At 38.8% G+C, this 23,099-nt stretch overlaps 1 protein-coding gene across 1 annotated transcript in view; it reads right to left on the bottom strand.

The window, feature by feature from the left end:
* The window catches only part of dmxl2 (Dmx-like 2), a 127,964-nt gene that overhangs the window by 91,481 nt on the left and 13,384 nt on the right, over positions 1-23,099 (bottom strand). The window contains 5 exon segments of the mRNA XM_052040312.1: positions 1,565-1,700; positions 2,982-3,060; positions 10,883-10,927; positions 10,929-10,955; positions 12,809-12,934. Of these exon segments, the coding sequence (XP_051896272.1) occupies positions 1,565-1,700; positions 2,982-3,060; positions 10,883-10,927; positions 10,929-10,955; positions 12,809-12,934 (413 nt within the window).

Here is a 23,099-nt window from a genome sequence, read left to right as displayed (position 1 = left end):
CTCTATTTTCTTGCATCATTTTATGCGAAGATAAGGCTTTAGCAATAAAGCTTCTCAATATTAAAAATGTTGAATGAAACTTAATGTCTTTTTACTGTTACTTGTCACTGGTCTGACTTTAAGAGGCACATTTGCAAATTAATCTCCTTTAAGAAAATATAGGTCTGCAATAAGTAAATCCCACAGTTACAGATAGTTAGTAAATTATACTAATTTCCCATAATATGACAATCCAAATATTCGCTACCCACATTTTCTAGTAATTGTGCTTTTTTCTTCTCTTCATAGAAAGGGATGCCAAGGGATGACACAGCCAACTTAATTAAATTAAATGTGTGACATTAACAGTAGCAATATTAAACAACTAAAATGTTAATTAAACTTTGAAATACAATACTTGATTGTTGTAATCTTACCAACCAAAACTACTTACATGAACATTATTACAAAATTTATTACCTGATTAGAATAAATCAAACTACAACTATTATGCATCATTGTAATAGGCTTCAAGTAATTGATGTCAGGAAGGTGGTGTACAAAAGACTTCTTGCCACTATTTTGAAGCATACAATTGTTAACCCAATGCCCTGGCCAATATTTAATCACACAAACACTGCTAAAACAGATGTGATAATTATCATGTTGCTACCTACGGGTCTTTGCTGTGTCTAAATTCCCTGCTGCAGTTTCTACATTACAAAAGTGATTACATTTCAAAACTACTTTTCTGGCTGTAGAGCTTCAAGACATCCAAAAGGTTCTGAAAATGGTATTTCATAAGTGCAAGCCTTGCATTCTTTAAATGAAAATGAAAGTGCAGGGGGAAATAAAAGTCAACTAATATGTTAAGTACTATAATCTGACTAGATTTTCTATTCTGAATAAATATGTTACAGTTCTATTCTAGGAGATATTTAAATCGTATTTTACACAAAAAATACACCCTCTATCCACCCACACTGCCAGTTAATAATAGAAAAAAAACTGCAGATGCTGACAGTCCTGAAAGGTCTTTGACCAGCCACATTAACTCAATCTCTAAATGCTGCCTGACCTGCTGAGAGTTCCCATCATTTTCTGTTTTTGTTTCACTCTCCCAGTTAGATTTACTTCCCCTTAAGCCACTACCGAGGCTGATCTCTTCAAAATGGGCAGGCAGTTTGTGGAAGCAGACTATGATAATGTTACCAAAACTAGGGCTCAATTTTAAGCCAGTTTCCACTCTCTTACTTACATTGCATACAAAAGCCTCAATTTAAGGGGGTGCCAAAATCCCGGATGGTGACAGTAACAAACAATTGGTTCTTGAAACTAATAATACTCTTGGCCTAGTATTCTCCAAGTTCTTAGCATAAACTTCGTAAAGTCTTTAGTCAAGCACCGAGAAGAGAGAGTCTTCACACAAAACGGGTATCAGAAGTACAGTGAAAAAGAAGATGACTAAAAGGTGGCTGCCAGAAGTGTTACCTTTCATACAAATGACTCAGATTTAATAACTGTGCTGGAGGGCAACAAAAGAGAGAATCCGGCAAAAAATTTTGCATGTTCATTTCACACTTACTTGCACTGCCAGTTACATTTCCAGTCATTTAAATCTGGTTGTAATTTGCAATCCTCAGCACTTTCTTCCTCTAGAATGTCATCAGTGGGAGGTGACCATAACTGCAGATGATCTGTAGCTGTCAATAATTGATTACCTACACAAAGGAATAAAACTTAATTTAACATAATTTAAAATGATAACTGGATTGGTTACAATATTCTTGAGTAGAAATAAACAGGATTTCTTTGGAGTTTAGGTCTGGAATGGAGTCTTGGATTCATGATAACCCTGTGGGCAAACTCAATCTGACACCTGCATTATTGCACACCTGCTTGGTAGAACCGGGTGAGTCAAAAGCTTTGTGGCCCAGAATTCTTTAAACCTTGGTTTCAAAGAATGTGAAACCATGACAAGAGGATATTTCTAACTGGTGCTATGTAATGATAAATTATCCAGTTTATCTTCTTAAAGACCAGCATTGCCTTCGAAGAATCTTTTACATTTAAGACAAACCTGTGCCAATATATGCAAGCCTTCTGGGTGTAGGTGTGTACACTGTTTTGGAAAACAAAAAGCCTGCAGATATTAATTCTAAGTACAGTAAAACGCCAATCATCTGGTATCCAATTGTTCACCATCTGGTTCACTCACTGATCTATAGTGTGAGCCAAGGATCCAGATTGCAAGTCGGATATGCAGCCAGAGCCAGAATTCCAGAGTGCGGAATGGTGGTACAGAGAGCTGGAATTGGGAATGTGGGTAAATTTGCTGCCTGAGCCAAGATCCAAAGAGCACGTGTTTCAGCTTGTTTTGTCAAGTTGAAACATACAAACCAAAATTCACCAGGTTCCATTTCCCACTCCCTTTTTCCCCACCAGGGCTCAGCTTCCCACGCTCTTTGAATTCACTGAAAAATGTATTAACTATTGTGTAGCATGTTAAAAATGTGTTCAGGTATTAATAAGGAATAACATCCAATAGTCCAGAAAATCTGCTAGTCTCGCACCAAAGTTCTGAGGTTGTTGGATTATCCAAGTTTTACTGTACCTTGAATTTGAGACTAAGATCTACAAACCAAATACTACTCTCCATTACAAAAAAAAAACAAAACTTGCACCTCCATTATGCCCTGGCTCCATCGTGTGCAATTGCATTTGCATATAATTTACTCTATTTTTGCACACAAAGTACAAAAAGGTCATATTTCTGGTTTTACATTATATGAAAAATAATTTGTTTCCAAAACTACAAAAAGTTTTTAAACCACAGTTTAAGAACATATTTTAATAAATCATTAAAAATAAACTCAATGTGAAAATTTTTTTTAAAATATCTTCATGTTGAGTTAAAAATAGATAAGACTTCTTTCAAACCAAGAATAAAGATTACAGCATGTCATCATGAACACTCAAGTTTACCATACAGCAAGGGTTACCTTGTGGATCCCAAGCCAAGTTGTATGCCATGGACTGAAGGAAAAACTGCCCCCTTTTCTGCCATTGATAGTTTAGGACCTGCAGTTTTAGATAGTGTTTTAAAACAAAATATAATATTTTAGAACAAAGAATGACATTTATAATATGTCTACATTAATACACATGTGGAAAAATTGTAGGAATTAGATTTTCACAGATATGACCCCTGAAATGAATTAACATCAAATGATACTCCACAGCTGAAAGTTGCATTTATTTTAAATGCCCCAGAATTTCCTGCCAACTAACGCCATCCATGGACACCCTGACTTGCGTGGCAAGTAATTTATGCAGATCCACTGGTGTGAACCTCCTAGCGTCGGTGGACTCAATACAACAGCCAGACCGTGCATACATAAATGCCAACTCAGAAGGGGTGCAAGCATAAAGTATTTGAAAAAATATTAACTATGGCAGCCATTTAAACCAGGAGCATTGCAATGAAAAACTGAACATTTTTAAATGTCTTTGACATACAGAAATCAAAAATGTTTCATTAAATATTAAAAATTAAAACATGCTACTAGAAATATTTAATATATTTTACTAAAGTCAGAGTGACAGAGCACAGAAACAGACCATCTGCCCACCAAGTCCATGCTGAACATCACATACCCATTTACGCTAATCCCATTTTATTCTCTCACAATCCCATCAACTACCCCCCATCTTCTACCACTCACCTACACACGAGGGGCCATTTAGTGATGAATTAACCTACCAAACCACATGCCTTGGATGTGGGAAGCAACCAGAGCACTCAAAGTAAACTGCATGCACAGGGAGAACATGCAAGTTCCACAGAGATAGCAGAGGTTAGGACTGAACCCAGGTCTCCAGAGCAATGAGGCAATAGATCTCCTAGATGTGCCACTGTGCTGCCCTTAATGCAAATGACTTAATGATTACCAATTACCCTCGCAACCATTCCTCTTTTAAATGGATGGATTTGCAGTTCTAGGGGAATTGTGGTAACTTTATGCTCAGCTGCTGGACTCCAGGGGTTTGTTCAACTTCAGAGTCAAGTCAGGGAAAGGCTGTCAAAGAATATAAGCAAATGGGGACATCTGTATTCACAGATACAGATGTGGGAATCACAAACTGGTGACATTTTCCTGCAAAATACAGGCCAATGCATTGATCCCATATTGCACAAACCAATTACAGGCATTTTAAAAGGCTGTTAACTTGGCAGTAGTAGAGGTTAGCTCAGGTCTAGAATTAAAATAACATCTGACTGCAGCAAGCAAGAACCCACCCCGAGCTGAATACTTAAATTTTCCAATGATCGTTAATTAAATTGCTGTTAATACAACAATATAAAACAACGCTATAGATTGGTTTAAAAATAAAATGTGAAATATTGATCAAGAACACAGGACAAGTGGCAATGCTAAGCAAATTATCCCAATCTAGATATAGAACCCAGCGAGGCCAGTACTGCACGGCTCCACATGATCAGAAAAATGCACCCAACTGTGATTCACATAATCAGGTTCCACTGGGCTTGATTTGGGTGGCTATGCTCTAGGCAGAAGTGCAAATATGGTTCTACAGAATCACACACTCTAATTACAACATGAATGAAAAAGGTACTAATGAGAGATCTGTAAACAACTTTATGGATTGTTTTGCCAATGTCCCACAAAAAGTTGACAAATATCCAGAGGGAAATCTATTAATTTTTTTTTAAATAACCAACTTTCTCAAGTAGGTTAAGCAGCAAGGACTGAAAAGTACACCGATAGTGATGGTGAGATTAACCTGCACTGAACAATTTTGTGCTGCTGATCATTATAATTTCTCCTGCTTGCTGGGAGTAACTGACCGCTCCAGCATTTAAAGCTGGATGTTATTAGCTATATTTGAGCCCATTCTTTATTCTCAAGGTGGAGGCACCTATGGCCCAAGCAGGAGATAGAATCATTCAGTAATTGAACACTGATCTATAAAAAGAAAATTGAGGGAGCAATCAGGTGCCCAGATTTTTGGACATAGCACAAGGAACTTTGTTGGATATTGGTAGAGTTGGTGCAGAGGAGAAGGAATGTCCTCTATACCCAGAGGAAATAATAAACACTTTATATATTAACATAACTGTTTCATTATGTTTAAAGTGGTATACAAAGTTTTGGGCACCCCGGTCAAAGTTTCTGTTATTGTGAATATCTAAGCAAGTAAAAGACAACCTGATTTCCAAAAGGCATAAAGTTAAAGATGACACATTTCTTTAATATTAAGCAAGATTACTTTATTTCCATCTTTTACAGTTTCAAAGTAACAAAAAAGGAGAAGAGCCTGAAGCAAAAGTTTGGGCACCCAGCATGGTCAGTACTTAGTAACACCCCCTTGGCAAGTATCACAGCTTGTAAACACTTTCTGTAGCCAGCTAAGAGTCTTTCAATTCTTGTTTGGGGGATTTTTGCCCATTCTTCCTTGCAAAAGGCATCTAGTTCTGTGAGATTCTTCTGCCGTCTTGCATGCACTGCTCTTTTGAGGTATATCCACAGACTTTTGATGTTGTTTAGGTTGGGGGACTGTGAGGGCCATGGCAAAACCTTCAGCTTGTGCCTCTTGAGGTAGTCATTGTAGATTTTGAGGTGTGTTTAGGATAGTTATCCTGTTGTAGAAGCCATCCTCTTTTCATCTTCAGTTTTTTTTTTAAACAGACGGTGTGATGTTTGCTTCCAGAATTTGCTGGTATTTAATTGAATTCATTCTTCCCTCTACCAGTGAAATGTTCCCAAGCCACTGGCTGCAACACAAGCCCAAAGCATAATCGAACCACCCCCATGTTTAACAGTTGGAGAGGTGTTCTTTTCATGAAATTCTGCACCCTTTTTTCTCCAAACTTTCCTGCATCCTCACCACAAAATTCAGCGTCAGAAGTTTGCAAAGGAACATCTAAACAAGCCTGATGCATTTTGGAACCAAGTCCTGTGGACTGATGAAGTTAAAATAGAACTTTTTGGCCACAATGAGCAAATATATGTTTGGAGAAAAAAGGGTGCAGAATTTCATGAAAAGAACACCTCTCCAACTGTTAAGCACAGGGGTGGATCAATCATGCTTTGAGCTTGTGTTGCAGCCAGCGGCACGGGGAACATTTCACTGGTAGAGGGGAGAATGAATTCAACTAAATACCAGCAAATTCTGGAAGCAAACATCACACCGTCTGTAAAAACGCTGAAGATGAAAAGAGGATGGCTTCTACAACAGAATAACGATGCTAAACACACCTCAAAATCCACAATGGACTACCTCAAGAGGCACAAGCTGAAGGTTTTGCCATGGCCCTCACAGTCCCCCAACCTAAACAACATCGAAAATCTGTGGATATACCTCAAAAGAGCAGTGTATGCAAGACAGCCCAAGAATCTCACAGAACTAGAAGCCTTTTGCAAGGAAGAATGGGTGAAAATCCCCCAAACAAGAATTGAAATACTCTTAGCTGGCTACAGAAAGAGTTTACAAGCTGTGATATTGCCAAAGGGGGTATTACTAAGTACTGACCATGCAGGGTGCCCAAACTTTTGCTTCGGGCTCTTCTCCTTTGTTATTTGAAACTGTAAAAGATGGAAATAAAAAAATAACCTTGCTTAAAATATTAAAGAAACGTGTCATCTTTAACTTTATGCCTTTTGGAAATCAGGTCATCTTTTACTCACTTAGCTATTCACAGTAACAGAAATTTTGACCAGGGGTGCCCAAACTTTTGCATGCCAATGTAGCTGCAGGGGCCAATGCCAGTTTAATCCCAAGGGCCTGTTGAAGTAGTGCAAGTTTGGTGATCTCATATACTGTAGGTTGCTTAGGACAGTCAATGAACTTTTCAATGACCCTTTTTAATTTCAGATACCCAAGATCTGCAACCTGGCTTAATAGTAAAAATTGGTAAACTGGTTTATTATTGTCACATGTACCAATCTTTATTTTGTATGCTATCCATAACAGATCATTTCATTACAATGGTGTATTAAGGTAGTACACAGGAAAACAACAACAGAATGCAGGATATAGTGTTTCAGTTACAGAGAAAATGCAGTGCAGGCAGACAACAAGGTGCACGGCCATATCGAGTAGGTTGTGAGGTCTCAGGCACAGCAGTTACCATACCAAGCTGTGATGCATCCTGACAGGATGCTTTCTATGGTGCATCGATAAAAATTTGAGAGAGTCAAAGGGCACGTGCCAAATTTCTTTAGCCTCCTGAGGAAGAAGAGGCACTAGTGCACTCTCTTGGTCATGTCCTCTATGTGGTTGGACCAGGGCAGGCTATTGGTGATAGTAGTGGCATAATAAGTAGTGGCAGAGCAGGAACTCAGTATTGATGAAGATGTTTTGTCACTAGAATTCACACTCACAGCCACCAGCTTGGATATTGGCACTGTGTGCAATTTAGCAGTTACTATTGTGCAAGGATCTGCTTGTGGCTGCAACCAGGGCATAGGGCAAGGATAGAGCAGGTGCCAATTTACTAGACACTGATGTCACACACAAGTTCTACAGCAGACTCTGTTTACAATGTGATGTCACAAACCTTTTGGGTCAGTCTCAGTCATTGACTGTATTGGAAATGGGCAAACTGCATATAATCTTTATTAAGATACGGACACTGAACACAGGTTTAGGACTTCGACATCTTTCTGTAGTATACTTTTCACAGTATAAATTTAGTATATTTGAAGAACATAAGCATAGCATGACAAACAACTTGGGCATCTTTCTCCACAGGTTTCAACAGTACAAAGTAGAGACATGTCAAAAGGTGGCAGTGGTACAATATACAGTAGGGCTGTATCACCACCTGGTGGCTATAGCCTAAAAGTACTGTCTTTTTTTGTCCATGTGCAGACAACAGTGAACCCTATATAGAGTATTACACTAAAAAGTGTCAGATTAGAGAATATTCACTCTCAGAAGGCCTCAAACATCAGCTCAGCTATCTTTAAGGAGATCTACTGGTACCTTTCCTTCACTGCTGAGGGAAAAATTCAGTTCAATAATACATTACAAATCTGGGATTAAAATTATTTTTGGGTTGTCAAAAAACTTTTTTTAGTTTGCACTTTCATGAAGTTGGAAGGAGGGCTGGGATTCTACAAAACAACATATTAACTTCAGCAGGAATTTTTGATCAGTCCACCCTTTTGGTAAATCAAGTGCATGCTGCAATTTGAATACATTTTAACTGGGTTGGTTTCATGAAAATTTAACTCAGAATGATTTTAGGACATTCCAATTGACTGCACTATAAATACTGACTACAAGTGTCAGTCAGCAAACTGTCAAGTATTCCAATGTAATTCCACACCTATACTGACATTGACAGTGGCATTATTGTTAAAGGAATATACAGTCCTAGAACACAGTACAATTGACACATCAAATTATCAACATGGCTACCTTATCTTTACTTACAAGCAACACAGTTAAAGAAAGCGGCAGAAACTCAAAGTGGAGGATGTGGTGTTGGGCAGTACAACGGAAGAAATCATTCCCTATACTTGAGGGAGATTAAAATGGAGAGATAGTTTTAAGTGCAATTTGGAGTTCATTTCTATTAGGTCTGCAATGGTGATTGACTTTTCATAATGTAAGTCTGCACTATGCATTTCAAGTTCAGTCATTATAGGTACATGAGAAAAAGTATGAAAATCTTTTATTTATTTCTCTAATACTGTACCAACTTGTAAGGAAATAAAACTGAAGCAGGAGACAACTATTTTGGTCATTGAAAAAGATCATGGCTGATCCACCACTTCCCTCTACAAACATCATATTTCTAGATATCCACTACAAGATTAATGTTGAGCAGAAGTTGCATGCTTTGAAGCAAGGGTAAATATTTCACTGAGAAATATCAAGCTTATTCACGCTCATCTACAAAAATTTATCGAACATCAGAGCTGTGGATTTTAATTCAGACTGAATAGACATTCGTAAAGCATTTGACAAGGTCGCTAATGGCAGGCCAGAACATTAAGGCACATAGGATCCACAGAGATTTGGTAGACTGGATTCAAAATTGGCTTGATTATAGAAGACAGAGGGTCTTTGAGCACTGGTATTCTGTAGGATCAGTGCTAGGACCACTTGTTGTTTGTGATGCATATGATTTGGATGAAAACAGAGCACGGCTAATTAGTAGTTTGCAGACAACATTAAAAATTGGCGGAGTTGTAGATATTAAGGAAGGTTGTTAAAGGATACAACGGGATAGAGACCAGTTGGAAATGGGGACAGAAAAACGACAGATTAATCTGGACAAGTGTGAAGTTTGCACTTTAGGAGGTCAAATGTAAGAGGAAAGTGTACAGTAAACAACAGGACCCTTAAGAGCATCGATTTACAGAGGGATCTTGGAATGCAAGTCCATAACCCACTGAAAGTGGCAACACAAGTAGATAGGTGATAAAGGCGGCAGATGGCATACTTACCTTCATCAGTCAGGATGTTGAGTATAATAGTCGGGAAGTCATGTTGCAGCTGTTTGGTTAGGTCACATTTGGAGTACTGGTGAAGTTCTGGTTGCTGCATTAAAGGAAGGAAGGGGAAAATTTGGACAGGGTAAAGAAGGGGTTCATCAGGATGTCACCTGAGTTAGAGAGTATTAGCTACAAGGAGAGGTTGGGCAAAACAGTTTTTCTCTGGAGTGTCAGAGCCTGAGGGGTGACCTGATAGAAGTATATAAAAAAATTATGAGAGATCTAGATAGGGTAGGTAGTCAAAGTCTACCCCATCCCCCAAGAATAGGGATGTCAAATACTAAAAGGGCATAGGTTTAAAATGAGAGAGGGGAAGTTTAAAAGATTTCAGAGGCAAAATGTATCTTTAAAAAAGTGGTAGGTGCCTGGGAATGCACTGCCAGGGAGGTGGTGGAAGCAGATACAATAGGAAAATTTAAGGAGCATTTATGCAAGCACATGAACAGGCAGGGGATGGAGGGAGATAGACTACAGACAAGCAGATGGGATTAGTTTAAATTGGCATTTATGATCAGCACAGACATAATGGGCTGAAGAGCCTGTTCCTGTGCTGCACTGTTCTATGTTCTATGAACAGAACTCAATGAGGCATTTCCCCCAAGGTTTCCAGGAAACATCCACTTCTGAGAGTTTTGACAAAGAAGAGCTGTGTGTGTAGCCTTGGCATGTCTTTGTCAAATGATGAAAGTATGAATTTCCCCATTCTACACCAGCCATCACCAGCAGCAAAGTCTTAATCTTCTATTTGAGTTATTCTTCTCTAGCTAACAGTAGAATTTAAATGATGCAAAAACCTTCCAGTGGCAACTTGCATTGATATCTATATATGCAGAAAAAGTTTTGTGAAAACACCTGGTCTAACTGAAAAACAAATAAGATAGCAAACTAGTTCAAGATATCAACTTCTTTTTACTTCTTGACATAAATTGTATTTTCTGCACTTATTTAAAATATTACAGATGATTTGCAAGTGAAGATCCTCCCATGGCTACAAAATTTTGGGATTATTTGGGAGACTGGTGGGTTGGATTTGTCGGCTACTCCGAGGCTGCAGGCATCTTCTACTGTTTGCAGCTATATCAATGTATCTTGCAGAGAAATCTGAACGGTTGAGTTAAATACCCCAGTTTAACCACACATTGCCCTTGGTTGGCCAATGTTTTCATTTAAATATATTGCCGGGCAGCCACATTTCCGACTTGTGAACTGTTTGGGTTACAATCAGTTCTCAGGAACGGAACCCTATCACAACCTTGGGAGGACCTGTTCAGTTTAAGATGACGGAAGATATGATAACATAATCATAAGAAAATTAGAACTAGATTATATTACAATATTTTCAAAGAATAGGTAGAATGAATGATAATACTCACAAGTTTTCTTTTGTAATGCCTTAATGGTATTGGCTCAAAAATGCAAAACAGTGTTCCCATATGAAGCAGCAATCTAGGAACGACAATTAAAATCATTTATTCATCATACAGACCTGAATAGTTCAGAACGTCACAAAGTCCTGGAAATAATTTAATTTCAATACAGTGGACAACAGGATATGCATTAGCCCTGTAGCTTAATTTGTAATATATTTACACATTTATATTGATTTTAAATTACTGAGCTGATTCACTTTACTGGATAACTATATCATTAAGATATAAAAAGAATCAAACACAGGATCTTCTGTAGGTTCTTCAGTCACATTGAAGGCTGTTATACAACTGGTCAGGAGACAACAGCTGGTGAAGGAATTATCTGAAGAATAAGCATGAAACAACATACTCACATCGATGGGGGTTGGATATACCTTCACTAGAGTTCAATAAGATAATAAGCTTCCACTGAAACTCCTCCTCAGCATGTCCAAGTCACGGCACCAGCTTTCAAGATAATAGAGTACCATTCCATGCTCCAAGCAGCAGGAATTTGGCATGGTGCTCTACATTTTATGACTACTTGTGCTCCTCACCACCTTGTTCATAGAAGCACTTCACATCTGCTGTAGGTTTAAGTGCATACATCAACTCACCAACTAGCAAGTATCCCCAGCAGGCTTTGACAAAGTGTTTCCTCCAGGTATTCCAGTTTCCTCCCACGTCCCAAAGACATGCATGCAGCTTAATTGGCCACTGTAAATTACTCCTTAAATGTAGATTAATGGCAAAAAACGAAATCAAGGGAGAATGAATGGGCATGTGTGGGGAAAAAATAAGTTGCAGAGGGTACAAAGAAATATGGAGAGGGGGAAATACATGGAACAATACAGCACTGGACAGGCCATTCGGCCCATGATGCTGTGCAAGTCTTGATGCCAATTTATACTAAATGCACTCCTCCTGTGCATCACCCATATCCTTCCATTCCCTTCATATTCATGCGTCTATCCAAAAGCTTCTTAAACTCCTCCAAACTGCCTGCTTCCACTACTACCCCAGGCGACCTATTCCAGGCACCTACCACTTTCTGTGTAAAACAAAATTTGCCCCCCAACCTCAAAAGCATGTCCTCTGGTGTTTGACATTTCTACCCTGTCTACCCTCTCTATGCCCCTCATAATTTTAAAGACCTCTATCAGGTCTCCCCTCAGCCTCCGACACTCCAGGGAAAACAACCCAAGTTTGTCCAACCTAATTTCAGTACAGTGGACAACAGCATATTCTTTAATACTGTAGCTTAGGACTAATAAGACTCCTCTCCTGGGAGCCAACATGTAGCCTAGATTAAAAGGTGGCTCCAAGATGACAGAACTCAGATGGATGCTCCAACCCAAGTCAACCCACCATGGAAGAATTGGTAATTTAATATTCAAATCACACAGATGTGCAGAGTTCCATGGAATTGTGCATGATCAATTAGCCAACTTAGTTTACTCAAGGCTGGGATTCTTCTCAGTCTAGATAACCCAGAAGATCAAGTTTCTTACTGATTGGTTTAGCCCTAACGGGTAGGCTACCCTCAGTTTGAACTGTCATCATTTCACAAAAACTGCAATTCTATTTAGCTAAACTTCAATAATAACCTCCAGGACTTGGACATGCAATACAAGATAAGCTTTCTGAACCTGGAAGACATCTCCCCCTAGATTCCAGTATTAACTATTTCATATTTCTCAGATAATACATGAATCAGAAAATAAGCAAATTTGAACAAAAACAGTAAATAACTACTGTTAAAAACTACCCTAGATGTGCTAAATCCAATGTAGAACTTAGACACAAGGTAAAGCAGAACAATAAAACTCAAAAACATGACATAAAACTAATCAATACATTACTGGGATTAACCAAATAAAAATATTTTACCCGGCCTTGCTGAAGGGAACATTCCACACAGCCAACTTGGATATTTCCATGTTTAGCACCAGGGATGATCTGAACACATTCAAAGTCACTTCCTAAAATGACTATGTCACATCCTGAAGCATACGCCTGTCAAAGCAGAAATCACAAAAAACAATTAATCTGAAACACTTTCCAGCAAGAAGTTGTTTCACAAAATCAAGGGAGGAACTAAATGAAAATGTTAAAAAAGTAAAATTGCCATAAAGCCAACGTAAAATCTCAAGGTCTTCCATTCCATAACAGCAAATCGCAATTAACTATAAAATGTGAAAAAAAGTAAACACTTGTTTTAAATGTGACTAATATATTCAAAGTTTGCTTTTACATGCACACAGACACTATTGAATTCCCAATAATGTTTGCTACATTTCTCTCAAACTTAAATTCTGTTTCTTTTCCCTTACGTTTTATTTTATTTTTCTTCCTCTAAACTATTCCTGGCTTCCACTGCTCTCCAATAACCATTGTTATCATTGTATTTCTGGATTATGGCTCTTGCTTTTACTTCATTTCAATTTGTTTTCTACTGCATCTGTATATACCTAAAATGCTACAACTTTCTGATTAACTACATATATATTTTTATAATAGCAGAAGCAATACACAAACTGGTTTATCATTTAAAGTTGAATAATAATATCCATCTGGTTGAAGTGCTTACTTCCAGTCTGCAGCAATCTTCTATGCTGTAGAGGGTGACAGGAAATGAGGCTGGAACCCAAAAGATTGTAGCAAGCCTGGAATTGCTAGGAGCAAGATGATTAGGAGCACGTTTCCAGGAGCGCCTGCTCCCTGGAAACAGCCAATGGAATTGGCTCAAACTTGCTTGGGAATGTTGGCAGTTCCACACGCAACTGCCAGCATTCCTCAGTTCCTCATGTATGCAATCATTGCACAAACCAGAAGTCCCAACTTGCTGGTTAAGCTTCTCAGGTAGTTCTCCAACTATGCTCCATATTGCATCAGTGGCAATAGCACAGACTTTCTGCAGTTTCTTAAAGCAACAGCTCGCTGGATCGGTAAAGTCTGTGTATTTCAATGCAGCCATTCCTCGCTAAGGACTAGGACCAGTAGCTGATAGTTTTTAAAAATTTAAATTAAATGTAAAAATTTAAATTGTTTTTAATTAGTTTTTCTTTTGGCACATTCTGGATGTCCTGACACTTAAAGTTCTTTGATAGTCAATGACGGGGGAGATGCAGCTTGGCCATCTGCTTTTTTCAGCAGTTTCCTAGCTACCGTTTGTCCTGGCACACCAATGTTACACAAGGCCCTGACATTTCACAGGCCTTGCCGTTTTAGATCAGGATAGTTTTGGGCAACAATTTGTTGCCAGCAGAAAAGAAAAAAAATTGTGTGAACACATTTCAACAGCAAAACGTAGGCATCTTGCTGCAAACAGCAAATTAAGTTCAGGGGGGCATTCTGTAAGCTGCCAAGCTGAGGGGCCAGGTACACTTCTATCTGGCCCCTCAGCTTCATATCGTGTGATCCCATTCATTTGAATGAGGTTACAAATTTTCATTTAAAACAATAAAACTTAGTGTTATTTTGTTTATTTTTCTTATTTCAATGGGCATTTGTTTTGAAACAATTATCAGCAGCTTCATGTGCTTTGCATAAATTTATCAATTTTTAAAGCTTGTAAAATTTTTCTTAATAAGTTTCTCTTACAAGCATCTTCTTTGTCACACCTTCAAATTCTTCCTCATACTTGTTGTAATACAGGGACCAGAACCGCACAGTTTCCTAACCATGGACCAACCATAACTGCTTTGCAATTTTAATCCCCAGGAAATGAACAACTGTGCCAAGTTTGCTTTTTCAAAAAGGACCTTATATATTTTTCATCCTAATTGTTCTGCTACAACTAAGTTGGTTACGAGGCCATTTGAGAAGATAATTAAAAGTCAAAAAAGTTTTGACAACAAAATATTTTTAAAAAGTTACAGATGCTGGAAACTAGAGATAAAAACAAGATGCTGGAAACACTCAGCAAGTCAGGCAGCATTGCTGGAAAGAGCTTTGATAATATACTGGAATCACAGGAGGTCAGACTGTACGAGGATATTCATTCAAATTTTCAGTCACTTTGGCATTTTAAATACAAGAGTTGGAATATCATTCTGCAGCTGTACAAAACATTGGTTAGACCACAACGTCTTGTGTGCATTTCTGGTTGCCATACTACAGGAGGGATGTGGTAGCAATGAAGAGATTGCAGAAGAGATTCACTAGGACACCGCCTGGAATGGAGGGGTGTAGTAAATGAGGAGAGATTGGATAGGCCAGGATTATTCTCACTGGAACACGAGGCTGATGGGTGACCTTATAGAGGCTTATAAAATTATGAGGGGCAATAGATAGGATAGACAGAGTTTTCTCCCCCTAGGGCAGGGGAGTCTAGAACTAGAAAGCACAGGTTTAAGGTGAAAGATGAGAAGTTTAAAAAGAGATCTTAAAGGTAAGTATTTCCTCCCCACACAAAGGGTGGTGAATATCTGAAACAAGCTGGCAGAGGAGGTGGTCAAGGCTGATTCAACTACAACACTTTTAAATGGCTTTTGGACTCGTACTTTGATAGGAAAGGAGTAGAGGCCTAATGTAGGCAAATGGAATTAGCATTGGATAGGCATGACAGTCGGCATGGACGAAATGGGTCAAAAGAACCCACATCTATGCTGCACAATTCTATGATTTAATGGATTGTTTCTCTTGGCATTTGGAATTACTAACTCAACAACAAATTTAAGTAGTTTTACAATATTTGTTTTACCACATACTTGGCATAAACATTTTTCCCACAAATGCCAACAGCACGTACAGGCTGTACCCAGGTTAGGAATGCACAACTTATGGACACCCTCCCACAAATTCAAAAGTCCAACATATGTACACACAATCGTTCCTACGAATGGCAGTTTCCTTCGTGCATTCAGCGAATGAGAACATTTGATGGCAACACAACTCGAGCCTCCTGTATGGACGCCAGTCATCTTGGGAGCACCTTATTGAAAGCAGTGTTTATGATTCTTTACAACACTGTACATGTACTCTGCTATATAACTCTTAGAGTATTTTGCCATTAGCATGCCTCCCAAAAGCAAAAAAAGATACATGCATCAAAGAAATGGAAAACCAACATAATGGAAGTCAAAATGGATATAATTAAGTGTTCTGAAAAGGGAGAAACACCAGAGTGTTGAGTTTTAGTTGTTCAACAGTAAATAGCATCATAAAAGGACAAAGCACACATTCTTGAGCACGCTACAGGATAGGCCCCATTGCAAGCTACCATCATTACAAAGCAGTGAAATGTTTTGGTAATTGAGATGGAAAAACTGAAATGGCTTGAAGATCAAAATCAATGCCAAATACCCATTAGCCTGATGATTATACAAAAAGCAAAGAACCTGTTCAAAGATTTGAAGAAAAAGCTTAGTAATGTAAGTAAAGAATTTGTTGCAAATAGAGGGTGGTTTAAACAAATTTAAAGGGCTAATTTGCAGAACACTGAAATGCAATGGGAAGCAGCATGTGCTGACCATGCTGCAGTAAAGGCATTTCCTCGTACTTTGGCTTGGATAATTAAGGGGGGTGGGTGGGGTTATTGTGCTGAACAAATGTTCAATGCAGACAAGACTGAATTACATTGGAAATGTATGCCTGAACATACTTGTATTGCAAGGAAGGAAAAGACTGCTCCAGGACATAAACCATAAGCAGCTTGGCCTTCACATAAGTACAGACCTTCCCAAGGAACCCAGTCCAGGTGGGTTTGACTGCATCAGCAGTACACTTCCCAACAATGAGAAAACCAGGGCCTCAAAAAGTGGTTTGGTGTTCCAGCAAAGTCTGAAATTTGAGCACAGCTGTCAACAGGAGTATCCAGGACTGCTCCAGGCAAAAGAGAGACTGACCCTATTGCTTGGTGGAAATGCTGCAGGAGATTGCAAACTTAAGCCTTTGCTTGTTTATCTGTTTGAGAACCACCAGGCTCTTAAAGGAATTTGGAAGGCATCTCTTCTGGTCATCTGGAAGTCAAACAGAATGGCTTGGGTGTTGTTGGCCCTTTCTGAAGACTGGTTTATGAAGCATTTTGTTTCCAAGGTGGAGAGATACTGTGATTCCAAGAATTTGCCATTCAAGATTTATTTGGCTCTTGATTGGCTCTGGGCATCCAGCATTTTTGGATAATTTTCATCCAAATGTCAAGGTTATGAACTTGCCATCGAACAGAACAACTGTTCTCCAGCCAATGGATCAAAGCGTAGTTGCATCTTTTAAAGCATACTACCTCAGCAAGACATTTTCTCAAGTTATTAAAGTAACTGATGCACTAGAAGGCAGCACTAAGAAAATCTTGGAAGTCATACAACATGATGCAGTGAAGAATACTGCAGATATTTGAGCCCAGGTAAACCAAACAAATATGAATGGTGTATGGAAGAAACTTTTCCCTAATTTTTGTTCGCGATTTCCAGGGCTTTTCCAAGATGCTAGAAGATGTGAAAGAGAAAGTGGTAGCCCTTGGTAATCAATTTCAGTTTGAGATTATAGAGGATGATGTCACTGACTTGCTCGAATCTCACACTGAAGAGCAAAGCGAGGAAGAGCTTATCGAACTGGAAAAAAAAACAGCTGTTAGAAGAGGAAAAAGAGCAAGAAGTTGAAACCCCAGAACCTGAAAAGACGTTTCATCACAAAAGGATTAACAGCAGCTTTGAAGAAATTTGAAAGAGGTTTGGCAATGCTAGAAGAGCAAGATCCTAAGTTAGGAAAATACACCAAGGCTTTAAGGGGCATCAACGAGAGTATTCAATGCTACAAGGAAGTTTTAGAAAAAAAAAGCAACATTTCAATCTTAGTTTTCTTTGAAGAAACAGAAGTTTGAAAGGAAATCAGAACCAGTTGCTTCCACCTCAATACTGTGGAGCTATAGTTACCATATTGAGTGATTCTGTGCACCTAGATATTTTCTGACTTATGGACAAACTTAAGGATGTGCGAAAAAATGAATCCATTCATATCCTGGGGACCACCTGTATGCAGAAAATGGCAGTGATTGCGAGTCAACCCACCTAGCTGCCAGGATATCACTTATCATCAAATGCTGCCAAATTTAGAGCTCGAAAAGGAGTGGAATGATAAACTCCTTTCTCTCTTCCCACAGATACTGCTGGAGCTGCTGAGTATTTTAGTATTTTCTGTTTTGGATTTCGCATTTCTGTTTTTTTTTGCACCAATGCACTTAGTTATGCTTGGGTAAATTTGAAGAAAACAGACGTGCTCGTTCTGGGTTTTATGATCTTCTTTAGACCAAATGTAACCATTTTGTCTGAAGCACAGGAATAAGACAATATCCATCTTTATACTCCACAAGAGTTTTTTTCTTCCATTCCATTTTATACAAGCCAATTAGTACATACAGTACTTCTATCACATTTTTTTTCCTTCCAAAAGCTTACTGCATATTTTCACTGTCATCAGGGAGCATCATGGAGGAAAAGGACTGAGAATACACACCAGAGACTACCAATATGATGATGTATAGCTGGGAAAAAATAGGCAGAGGTCCTTAACTAGACAGAAAATTATGGAATCAAATGAAAGGGGAAAACATATATTCTTTTTTTAAACTAAAGCTGTCATTTGTCATTAAAGGTGTGGGTAGAAAGGGATTTAAGATGATTGCATTGCAGAAGAGAAAGGTTATTCTGCTCTGTGTTGAGCCTGGAAGAGTGGCAATTTTAAGAATGAGAACTTGAAGGAAAGCAAAGCAATTTAAAGTAATGCTCACTATTTTTCTACAGATGTACTTTTAAATAAAGCAGCATTTACAGTAAAATTGTACATTCTATGGAATATTGAGTTTGCTACAAATCAAAAGACCAATGATTAGCTTTTACTTCATGTAATTGTACACAAAAATAAATTGCATACTCTGCCACATTAAACAATTTCAGAATGCTTGCTAATGGAAGTTACAGGATTATCAAAAAATTTGAACTACGCATTAAGCCACAACTGTACATTTAACAACATGGGCTAATAATCACCACAGGTGAAGCTGTGGATAATATCCTCTAAGTAACTGGAGCTAAAGTGCAGAGGTAAGCTGCAGCTAAAATAGCAAGAACTTTATAAATAGATACCCAAGACTTCAGAAATATATCAATGTGGTAATTTTCACACCAATACCAAATTGGAGAAAAAGAAAAATGCGAGTTTCTTTCTAAAAATTATGATTTGAATTTTATATCTAATTGCTTTCCACCAGTTACCACTACATTTAAAATATCCTTCGGTTCCTGCCACATCAATAAACAAGACAAACAAAATGGGTCTCACATAAGAGAAAGAAAAAAAATCACTTGTTTTAACAAGAGTAAAAATAACATTCTAATATGCCTGTAAATCACTCTGCTTCTCTAATCAGTAATGTTTCTACTGATTCCACCCTGCTGCTCAAAGCCATCTGTCAATTAACCCTATGTGACTCTGTACTGGTGCACATTATCATACAGCTGTCAGGAGTAAAAAAATATTAACGTCAATGAGCTGTCAATAGTACATTATCACTAAATGGAAAACATTTATAGGTATTTTAATGGAATTGAATTACACAGGTCTCAAAAATCTTTGGCTATTTTTAGTTGCTTCAGTACTGAGGCATGTTTGCAATTTTTGCTGCCCAGCATTCACAAAGGAGAAACTTATTTGAAAATAACTAAATGTTGCCTAGAAATTGATTTTCAAAATATTATTGGGTTAAATCAAACTGATTGAAGCCAATAATCATGAAGTGAACCACCAGTATTCAGCCACTCCAAAACAAGTAAATCCTGGACACAGACTCAAGAGTGCTATATGACAGATACCACTAAAAGGAGTTCACAGGATTCCACAGCATTATGTTAGGATATCAGCCACTTCCATTCTAGCCAAATTTTGCATTGGAATGGCCTTTGATTTGAATGGAGATTAAGACCCCTAACTTAGAAAGTTAAGTTCATTTATTAATTTTTTGCTTCTATAAAGAGTTTTTAATTATTTCTTAGTTCATTTTAAATTATTCCTCTAAGTATTAAAGAATATAAACATTTTCATTTTAAAGCACACCTGCAAAACTTAGTGTTAACAAAAGGCAAGGTTTTGGCCCTTCTTGTCACAAGCTGCCAAGTGACTGGAGGGTCAGAGCCTCAACAGTACATCTCTATGGCTGTACTTATAGCCAATGCTGCACTGGTGCTCCTAGGCAAGTAAATATAGGCTGTTGGACTATTCACATCCTGGCTGGTAAGAGTTTGAGTAAAAAGAAATCAGGGAGCTACAATATTGGTCATTGCTCCCCTAATCACTCCCCAGATTTGTCCAATTTCTTTTGCCTACTCCACATGGTCGAAGTTAAGGCCTTCCCTTGATACAAATCCAGTTTCTTAGTGCACAAACATTTCTTAGCTATTGGTCTATAAATAGAACATCTGCTGGACCACCACAGTGCTATTGCAGGCACCAACCCAATTAGAGGCCCTTTCAAATATTGTACTCGCTGTAAAAGACAATCACCTCAAAACAGAATTGCCATGATTTCACAGTGTATAATACATAGTAAACTGTCTGGTGTTCCCAACTAAGCCTTAAGGCATTCTTGGATATTCATAGCAAGGATTGAAAAAATCCATTTTAAAGTAGTCCTATTCTCCCAAACAACAATGAGCTCAATACTATTCGCAATTAAAAAAACTGCAACTGGTAAATCACAGTCATTTCCAATTACTCAGATTAATACTATCCAGGTTATTAGTGAAACAGTTTGAGTGTGAATGACCCAACAATCCTTTCCACATTTAGACACCTAGACTGGGAATTGGTTCATACGTACAATTGTCACACATTTAATTAGTGTAACTCTCAGATCCTGTTTCCTTAACAGGTACAGATAGATAATATGTCAAGATTTCAAATGGTTTCTAATTCATGAGGAAAATTACAGCAACCTTTACTAACAGCCATTAAAATGTTACTAATTCTAGCTTCTGATAGAGGATGGGTGAATAACAAAAATCACAGAAGGAACAAAGCTTAAGCAATGGCTTTTATAATGTATTGCACTGGATTTTGTAGTGGTTTTCACAATTTTCCTACTTAAGTTCTTCTTTTAAAAATCTAGTGTTACCAATCTATTACATTATGGAAAACAGTTGAGAGAATTCACACAGGAAAGTAGTTACCTAAAATTCCTAAGTGACTAAAGCAAAAAAAACAGTTTAAGTGCACAAAGAATTGCATTTCAGGGAAAATAAAAAAGTGACCTCTTTCAAATGTACAACACATCAAAAAGCACTTCATAGCCAAAAGAACTACCTTGGAAGTACATGACAGTATAATGTATACACCAGTAAAATACACCTCCTCTTTAAATTAACACAGAATCTTTTGCATTCATCCAAAAAAGGTAAATAGGATCTCAGTTTAAAATTCCATCTCAAAGACAACACATTTTACAACACAGCATTTTCTGCAATGAAGTGTCAATCCAGATTATATGCTTAAATCTCTTGAGCAAGGCTTGAAAGAAAATCTTGCTGAGCCAGAGGCAAGAGAGTGAGACCAAGCCAAGATTGACCTCTCGAATTAAACTACCCTAATATGCATCATTTAAATTTCTTTGCAGTTTCCCAAAACTCTGCATAGGTCAGGCGGCAAATCAAATTTCCACCGCTTTGTATGCAAATAGCAACACCCACATGTATGCTGGATCCTCACTCTATATGCAGGAAATGTTGATGAAGTACAAAAATAAACTTCAGTGTGGTAGTACAATGCAGATGCAAAAGGGGCTACTCATGATATAACAAGAATGAAGCAGCAGTTATTGCCCTCTTAGATCAGCATCACATGGTTTGTTATGGTTATATTATCAGTTCTGCCTTTCATCCTTTTCCAACTTGTGGCATTTCATGCTAGATACTTAGTATTACAGATCACTACATTTATGTCTGGTTAAGAAAATCCCGAGGGAGCATTCCATCTCAGCAAGGAAAGTTGTTCATGAGGCTCTGGCTCATTGCACCAGGAGGTGGGATGACGGTGTGCTGGCGGAGAGAATAATAGCTCCACTCTCTCATTTGTTCTGCTGCACTGCTCTAATATTGGAAAAATGGTTCAAAAACACAGGTGTTATTGTTGATGTTGCAGATTTGAATATGGCACGCTCTAAAAAAATGCACACTTTTGAAGGCTATTACTTCCTCAAAATGGGTATGGTACTGAATAAATTCTTACTGCTTCCATCCAAAGTTTTAAGTACATGCTCAACTCACCGTCCGAGCAAGTGAACCGGCTCGGCGGTCCGGTCACGCGTCGTCGGAGCGGCGAGGCCCAAGATGGCGTTGGCCTTAGTCTTCCCTGAGCGACTGGGAGAACCAGCGCGCGGGAAAAGTTTGATGACATAGCGCATACGTCATTTCTGTTTTTGGTGGGTGGGAACCGTTCCTCTTAAAAGGCCCACGCAAGGCGGGAAAATAAATCAGTTTTTGTTCTGCAGCCCACCAACTAGTGTCTTGCTTTCACATCGCGATAGCAGCCGCTACATTGGCGACCCTGACGGTCCAAACGGATTTTGGACCCGCACAATGGATGACAATGCTGCAGCCAATGCAGTGGCACTCAAGCTGCCCACCTTTTGAATGCTTCGGCCCAGCGTCTGGATCGACCAGGCTGAAGCACAATTCCAACTTTGGCAGATCACCTCCGACTCCACAAAGTGCTACCGTGTGGTCAGCTCTCTGGACCAGGAGACAGCCACCCAGGTCGGAGACTTCATCCAGTCTCCTCCGGAGGAGAATAAGTACACGGCTTTCAAAGGCCTCCTTATTCGGACCTTCAGCCTCTCCCGTCGCGAGCGCGCCGCCCACCTGCTTCATCTCGACGGCCTGGGGGACAGATCTCCATTGGCCCTAATGAACGAGATGCTGGCCTTGGCTGAGGGACACAAGCCCTGCCTAATGTTCGAACAGGCCTTCCTCAAACAACTACCCGATGACGTTCGCCTGCTGTTGGCCGACGCCGATTTCAGCAACCCACATGAGGTAGCTGCCCGGGCAGATGTCCTGTGGAAGGCCAAATGCGAGAGCAGGTCGTCCGTCGGCCAAATCGCCAGGCCGCGAGCCCAACACCTACCTAAACCAGTCCCAGCAACTGAGTGACCACACCCCAGAAACACAGACGACGACACTGGCAACCAGCT

The sequence above is a fragment of the Pristis pectinata genome, chromosome 28 (genome assembly GCF_009764475.1).
Source record: "Pristis pectinata isolate sPriPec2 chromosome 28, sPriPec2.1.pri, whole genome shotgun sequence".
In the NCBI taxonomy this organism is placed as follows: Eukaryota; Metazoa; Chordata; class Chondrichthyes; order Rhinopristiformes; family Pristidae; genus Pristis; species Pristis pectinata.
This window is presented reverse-complemented; position numbering and strand designations above follow the sequence as displayed.